This window comes from Equus quagga, chromosome 1 (assembly GCF_021613505.1).
Source record: "Equus quagga isolate Etosha38 chromosome 1, UCLA_HA_Equagga_1.0, whole genome shotgun sequence".
In the NCBI taxonomy this organism is placed as follows: Eukaryota; Metazoa; Chordata; class Mammalia; order Perissodactyla; family Equidae; genus Equus; species Equus quagga.
This window is the reverse complement of record NC_060267.1, coordinates 137,666,858-137,675,190: the sequence shown is the minus strand read 5'-3', so window position 1 is coordinate 137,675,190 and position 8,333 is coordinate 137,666,858. Positions and strand designations below refer to the sequence as shown.

Sequence of the window (8,333 nt, the reverse complement as noted above, 5' to 3'; positions counted from 1 at the left end):
GTCCTTTCCCAGACCTGCTAGTAGGGCCCCCCACCAACCAGCTCAGTCACAAACGCAGAGTCCTCCTCAACCTCTCCCTCACCCCACCCTCACACACAGTCGGTCACCAAGAGCTGCTGATGCCACCTCAGACACACCTCCTTCACCTGCCCCACTGCCCCAGGTCCTGCTCGCCACTCATCATCATCGGCAGGATGATGGAAACCAACTCCTCGCCTAGACACCTGCCTGGACGGTATCTAGAAACTTGGCACAGCATCCCAGGCCACACAGATTCTGACTCCAACCCCACTCTCTGGCCAGATTTGCCACTTCATTGCTCCAGACCAGTAAAATGGTCCCTAAATGTAACAAGCTCCCTCAGACCTCGGAGCCACTGTTCATGCTCTTCCCTGTCCTCACAGTGCTGTTCTCCTCTTCCCAAGAAATCCAGATACTCATCCTCTAACACCCTGCTCAAATGCCCCCCTCCTCAGGAAGGCAGCTTGGTGCAGAGGGAAGACGGTGGGCTCAGGAGTCCTGCAGGCACTCACAGGGGACCCTTGCACTAACCTCTTTGGACCTCACCACATCTGTGTAACAGGCATGGTGTCTGGGATGCAGGGTCATCTGAGCTAATGTGGGGAAATGCTCACATTGGCACAGTAAGTGCCACACAGGAGGGCCTCAGTTAGAGGGACTTATATGATTAGCATTGCCGTCCCGCCCCCCGACTCCCCATACCTTGGCCGCACCCCCAGGCAGCGAGGGCTGCTCCCTTTGGAAGGAACAGGCCAGGCCAGCTCAGGGGAGGCATGAGGGCCTCTCCCCATGGATCTCCCGAATCAAGGGGTGACAGGAGGAGGTGGCAAATAGCCCTGCCACTTGGGAATGAGGAAGCTTTGAGGGGACAACCTCAATGCAGAGGTAGCAGGGAGCCATGAACTGACCCAGCAGGGAGATTTCCCCTCTTGTTGATGACCACAGATCATCCCTTCTTTCACTGGGTTGTCAGGTCTTTCTATCTTTTTCTTTAAAATCTGATTACACTTCTTGTAGTGAAGAAGGGTTTGCTCAGCCTCCTGAAGATTATTTGGCGTCTGTGATGAAACTACAGAGAAACAAACTAGGAGTGAGAGGATCTGCATAAGTGGGGGCACGGGAGCCCCCGGACCAGAGTTGGTCTGGAGCAGTGCCTTCACGCTCTCATGCTCCCTTAGAGGAAGGCAGGGCAGTGGGTATTGTCACACTGGACACAGGAGGAAACTGAGGCCAAAAGTTGACATGGGGAGAGAAGGAGATAAGAAGTAAAGCGAAGACAGTAAGGAAGAACAGATCAGGAGAGGAAGACACGAGGCCTTACCAGCCTGAAACCAAAAGCAAGCGTCTGTCACTCTGAGTATCGATAGTAACAGCGACAGTTATCCTGTGCACAGTAGGATCACAGACTCTCAGACAGCGAGTGCCCCGAAGGTACTGATCTAGCCTCCTCCCAGAGAAAGGAGGCCCCACGTTATCACCAACAGGGTGCCTCTGGCTTGGCCTACGCTCCCAGGCACAAGAAGCATCCTACCCACTTGACAGGTACTTCCAGAGAAGGACAGCTCGGACTGGCAGGCAGCTTGTCACCCTGGAGCTGAAATTCACCCTGGAGAGAACCCACTATACCTGGTACCCAGCCCTCAGGTCCTAACACGCTAACAGGAATTCTTAATGCAGTTCAATTACTTCCTAGCAGCATCTTCTCCACCTTCTCCCTGCTACCTCTTAGAGGCCCAGCCTCCCTGTCCCTCCCTTCAGCCTGCAAACCAACCCCAGGGCATTAGGCTGCTCCCTGCTCAGCTTCCTGCCTGCCACTCTCACTGTTTTGTACCAGTCGGCCCCATCCAGTCACCCAGCACTCTTCCCCAGTATTCTCTTCGAAAGCCTTTTCAGAAAGGCACACAGGCTGGATGTATGAGGAATAGTTCACAGGGAAGGCCAGTAAAATAAGGGCAATGTCGTGCCGCAAAGTTTCAGAGCTATAAAAGGGATGGCAAACGATATCTTGAACTGGAACCTGCAGTGTCTTTCTGGAGTCATCATGTAACATGTTGCTTCCCAGCTTCACTATATACTCCAGATGGCTGTGGGAAGAGGACATGCTCCTCACAGAGATCCTGGAGGGTCTGTACTCCCCTTCCACACCTCCCAGCTTCTTCCCGGCCTGGTCCTGTGACAGCCATCAAGCACTTCCCGCCCTCCAAACCACATGCCCTCCCTGGACCCTTAAACACTCTAGCCAGCGGTTCTCCAAGTGAGGTCCTAGGCCCACCACCAGTAGCACTGGGGAACTTGGCAGAAACGTGAGTTCTCAGGTCTCACTCCAGACTGAATAAACACTAGGGGGCTGTGATCCCTTTATCAGACGAGGAAGAGGAAGCTCAGGGAGGGAAACAGGACTGGCTCTGTGACCTAGCCCAAGCCCAGAGTCCCAAACACTCACCTCTTTATGCAGTGGGCCGCAGTCAGCACCCACTGTCGGGCGATGAGGGAGCCTCCACACCTGTGTCTACCGAGGGTCTGCAGGCTCACCTGCCAGGGCCACTTCCCCTCCTCGGCCGGCCTTCCCCCAACTATCCTCATTTTTCGATGGCCACATCCTGGTTGGCTCAGTCAAGAGAGGGGACTGGAGGTGAAACTGCTGCCCCCGCTCCCTGCCCACTACCACCACCACCATTAGGACAGAGTCAGGTTTCCTCTCAAACTCTCCACCACAGAGTCTGAGCCTTCAACCTGCGGGGCAGCAGTGTTCCCCTTTGGCCTCCCAGGAAGGTCTGTCCCTACAGACCTGTTCAGATGCAGTACCTGGAGCAGAGAGCGTTCCAGACCCAGCGGTCTGGTCCAAGCCCAGGGTTTCTCCCACTGTGGGTGTTGAAGGCCCTGGAGCTACAGTGAGTCCTGAGATCTTCAGGGATTCCAGGTGCCCTGGAGGTGAGGGGGCCTCTGGGCTTGCTGGGGTGATCGCAGAAGCCTCCGTGGGTGGGGAACCCTCACCTGGGGAAGATGAGAGACCAATGAGAACAGGAGCTGGCCTGAGGGCCTCTCCGCCCCCAATGCCCTGGCACCTGCCTCTTCCTGTGGCAGCCTCCCCACGCCCCAACCTCCACTTGAACAGCCCAGTCCCCTTGCACCCCACCCCACCCCACCCCGCCAGCCCGCCCGCCCTCCTGCCTGCCCGGGCCTCCCCGAGCCGGATCTGAAGGAGCAGGAGCCAGAGCAGGAGGCCCAGGGAGCTGCCGCCGCCTCCACGGGGGCCGCCCGGCGATGCCATGGGCACATCCGGCCTCAGCCCTCTGCGGCAACCCCTCGCAGCGGCTCCCGCCCCTGGCCTCGTGTTGACGGGAACCGGCTGTGTGGGCAGAATTCTAAGATTCTAAGAATTCTAAGAATCGTCCAAGATTCTCAACTCCTGCTCATTGAAACAGAAACTGATCTCGGTAGTGCTCTTAACACCTTTGAAGATGTAATTAATTTTATCCACCTTAAAACAGAGACATTCTGGATTGGACACCTCAGCATCATTTAATCACTGGAGCCCTTAAAAGTAGAAGTAAGTGCAGTCTATCCAAAGGAAGATAAAAAGAAACACATAGAGAAAGTGTGATAAGTGGAAAACACAAAACAAAATGGTCGCTTTGAGTCTAAATACAATAGCAGTTGCAAGAAGTGTGAATGCATTGAACATACCAGACAAAACAAGGACTTTCAAATTGCAGAAAAAGATAAGGCCCACAAATACACTATCTGAAGAGACAAAGAGATACGGATACATCGGAAATAAAGGGAGAGAAAACAAAATACCAGGCAAATCTGATGCAAAAGAAAGGTGGGATAGCAACTGTGTTACTAGGTCATAGCATTTAAGGCAAAGACTATATAAGTGACGGATGGATTTATATACAGAAAGAATTAAAAAATATCAAGAAGATGCAATGATAAGCCTTTAATAGGTAAGGCAACAAAAGACCAACTTATGGGAAATTGGCGCTTTTGATACACTCCTCTTAAGAAGCTGCTATTATGTAGGCAAAATTATGCAAAAATATAGAATATTGGACTATCACAACTGATAATCTTGACCTCATAGCAATATGATGAATTTTACAACTACTAACAGAGAACACTCATTCTTACTGAGCACACAGGGAACATTTGGAAACAAGGCCACAGAGGAAGACCAACAAACTCAAGGAATCAATGTGGTACCGATTCTGTTCTTGAGCCACATGTCAGTAATATCAAAATCAACGTTCTTTTGTGTTTGGAGGAATATTAGCCCTGGACTAACATCTGCCACCAATCCTCCTCCTTGTGCTGAGGAAGATTGGCCCTGAGCTAACAGCTGTGTTCATCTTCCTCTGTTTTATATGTGGGACACCGCCACAGCATGGCTTGATGAGCAGTGCATAGGTCTGTGCCCAGGATCCAAACCAGCAAACCCCAGGCCACTGAAGCGGAGCACACCAACTTCACTGCTATGCCCTGGGGCCGGCCTCCTAAAATCAACTTTTTAAAGAAATCTCATATTTATGAAACAAAACCAACAGCTGAGTAAATGGTCCTCCTACTAAAAAGGAAATCCTGAGGGAAATGATGACTATTTAGAGATGACTGGCAATGAAAGCACTTCGTATGAAGTCGTCAGGGATACAGCCAAAGGAGTCCTGGAAAGTAACTTCTGGCTTTGACTGTGTAGGAAAATAAAGACAACTGATAACAAATGAGCTAAATATTCCACTCAAGAAGTGAACAATACCAGTGGAGTAAACTCAAAGAAGAGGTTTGGGAGAAAGTAGGAGTAGGAAATACTGGGAAATAGCAGCAGAAATCAAGATAGAGAAAAAATTATGGAATTAACACAATCGGACCTTTGTTCTTTGAAAAGTTTAACAGGAGACAACATCCTGGTAAGGTTGAATAAGAGAAAAGAAAGCAAATACAGAATGCAAAAGGGGAAGTAACTTAAAGATGTGACAGAGTGTTTTTGAATTATAAAAGAATATTATTACACGCATATGCTGATTTCTCCTTCTGGCCAAGAGACACTAACAGGGATTGCCCCTCCCGCTTGAAACAACCAAAAAGGGACAAAATTATGAAACACAGTTTTCAAGACACTGGACACCAGGCCATAAAGAACAGGACAGCTGATAGGTGGAAAACAAACGGGGTGAGTCCTGATTGCCTCAGCTTCCTGCCTTGAGAGATGGCCCCCAGGCTGCAGTGCAGAGAGCGAGAAGGCAGGCAGAACCCAGCAGGCTCCCTGAGGTGAGCAGCTAAAGCTGAGAGGCCAGGGACACCAAGGCAGCTCTTCAGACAGAATCCTGGACCGCGGGCAGTTGCACAGAGAGAGAACTCCGGACATCTGCAGAGTTGAGTGTTCAACTGAGTACTCATCAGTGCACGTGTGTGAGGACACTTCCTGAAGCTAGAGAAATAACCACTTCAAAGGACTAGAAGTAACAACACCTGTTGCTCACAGGAGGCCAGGAATAGTGCCTGTTCCCATCAACCAGAATGGAAAATTCAAGATTCACGGGGCACTGGGTAGCATATTCAAGAAGGTCCTGCCTCAGCAACAGGGAGGACTGAGAATTGCTCCAGTCTTGCCTAACAAATCTTAAAAGCAAGACCTGAAAATATCAGTTTCCAAGTCATTTAACTACATCTCAAAATACAGCTCAAGAATATCCCTAGGTGTAATCTACACAGGAATCAAAATATAATGATGTACACTTGACATGGACATAATGGTATAAACCAATGTTACCGCAATAAAAAAAAAAAAGGAATATTCCTAGGAAAATATCAAACACTCAGGTAAAAGTCGCAATGCCTGGTATCCAATCGAAGAATACTCAGCATTCGAGGAGGATGAAAATACAACCCCTAATGAGGAGAATAACCAGTCAATCCAACCAACCCAGAACTGACGCAGATGTTGAACACACAAGCATGAATATTCAAACAGCTACTATAACTGTGAATGCATTCAAAAGTTAAGCAGAGATAGTAAAGATGTCAAAAGACCCAAATCAAACTTCTAAATATGAAAACTACCATGTGTGAGATGAAAAAAATACACGGACTGATGAGGTTAACACTATATTAAACATTGCAGATTAGTGATCGGTTTTTTTTTTAGAGATTTTATTTTTTTCCTTTTTCTCTCCAAAGCCCCCCAGTACATAGTTGTATATTCTTAGTTGTCGGTCCTTCTAGTTGTGGCATGTAGGACGCCGCCTCAGCGTGGCTGGATGAGTGGTGCCATGTCCGCGCCCAGGATTCGAACCGACGAAACACTGGGCTGCCTGCGGCGGAGCACGCGAACCACTTGGCCACAGGGCCGGCCCCCACATTAGTGATCTTAATGACACGACAAGAAAGAACACATCCAAAATGAAACACGGAGAGAAAAGAGAGTCTAAAAACCTAGAGCACTGTGAGCTGTGACCTAATGCACTTGTCACTGGAGTTCCAACAGGAGAGTTGCAGGGCAGGGGAGACAAAAATAGTTAAAGAAATAATAGCCAAACATTTTCCAAATTTGATAAAAACTATAACCTCAGACCTCCAAAAGCTCAATGAATAGCAAAGACATAGGAATAACAAAGAAACACGAAGAAAACTAAACCAAACCCAATTGCTCAAAATCAATGATAAAGTAAGTAAGAGGGACAAAGGTAACAGATTTCTCACCAGAAACAACAAAAGCAATGTTTTCAGCTGAGATCAGATGAGATGACACTCTGCCTTCTAGTTTCAGCTCTCAAAGTGTAAACAGATGTCCTATTCCGGGTCTATTTAATGCCCTATATTTTACATTGTTGTGTCTCTTTGGTGGTGATTTTGCTGTTTAAGATGGCCCCACACCCCAAGCAAATTGCTGAAGTGCTGTCTAGTGCTGCTAAACCTTCAGGCTGTGGTGTGCATTGCAGAGAAAACAGATGTGTTAGGTTCGCTTCAGGCACACATGAATGACACTGCTGTTGGCCATGAGTTCAATGATAACAAATCAGCATAGGGTATTAAATAAGGTGTCTTGAACCAGAAACAAACATAAAATAAGGTTACATATGGAGCATTTGATGAAAATGTTGCGATCAGAGGTTCCCGGGAATCTCATCCTGCATTTCCCTGAGGAGCAGTTGTTCAGTGTTTGCTAATTCAGTGCTCATGGCTACTTGGTAGAACAGAACCACCTTGAAAAACTGTTGTTCCGGGCCACTGGGTTGTGGGGGAGTTTGTTACAGAGCAATCGATAACTGAAACACTTATTGAAACTCCAGGTGCTCCACCTTGGCCAAGCCAAGTGTCTTCGATAGGGTTCCCTCCAAACAGACTCTCAGGTAGAACTGGATGCGAGGGACTGTCGAAGGGTGCTCTTGGGAGAAACGCCTGTCGGGGAGCAAGGGAGGCAGAATTAGGCAATGGGAGAAGCTGAGTTACAAGGCTTTGCTGCTGAGGTCTCAGCTGATGCTACAAGAGGCCCTTTCAGGTTGTCCCAGATTGAGGCGAGGAGGCTGGGCCTCTGCATCCCTGCGCGCTACTCCTTTGCTGTGGGCCACCCACTGTGAGGGGAGGTAACGGGGCATGAACCAGTCCCCGCAGCTGAGTGCACTTTTGTGAGGGGTGCAACTGTGAGTCAGTATTTTCAGAAGCTGGGGAATAGGTGTGATTTCTCTGCAAGTGGGATTTTGAGGGACTTCACGCCACACATCACTACAGAGTACCTCTTCCAATGGCTCCTGAGATCTTTTGACATGATCCTAGTAGTTCGTATAGCTTCCTTGCTATCTGGAATGACATAAAATTTCAGGCTCACTTTATACATCTTCTGCCCTGGAAACTTTTCAAGCCATTTCTCCAAGAAACCCTGGTTTCTTTTGGTGGGGTATTGAATTTCAAGACCACAATCTAAGCACTAGGAATGCTCATTGCTATATGTCACTTGCTGCTTTTGACTAGAAACCCTCAGCATTTTTTGTTTGTTCCTTTTTTTCTTTACAGTCCAATATTTTTAGTAGAACTCATTGCCTGCCTCTCAACCTCCTCTTCTCCCTGTGTCATCTATCTCTTTCAGAGGACGGTTCTACTCAGCCAGCAAGTCCCTGACCTAAAGGTCGTCCTAATGGCCACCTCTTCCTCGCACCTGCAATCATCATCTTATTTGGGGCCCCAACCCAGTGCCTGCTGTACAAAAGGTACTCCGTAAATATTTGTTGCAAAGAGTAAAAATGGCTACCATTTACTTGGCAGTTCGTGTTCTGCTCTCTGAGAGGCCATGCCCGGCTTCTCTGGTAGCCAGAGGC

General features: G+C 48.6%; 1 protein-coding gene across 1 annotated transcript; it reads right to left on the bottom strand.

Moving 5' to 3' along the window:
• Positions 1-1,801: 1,801 nt before the first annotated feature.
• Positions 1,802-2,604, bottom strand: LOC124225598 (serine protease 44-like). Its single transcript, XM_046638277.1, has 2 exons — positions 2,465-2,604; positions 1,802-2,105 (listed from the first exon to the last, which is right to left on the bottom strand). Exons 1-2 carry the CDS (start codon positions 2,602-2,604, stop codon positions 1,802-1,804), a joined length of 444 nt encoding a protein of 147 aa, XP_046494233.1.
• Positions 2,605-8,333: the final 5,729 nt, after the last annotated feature.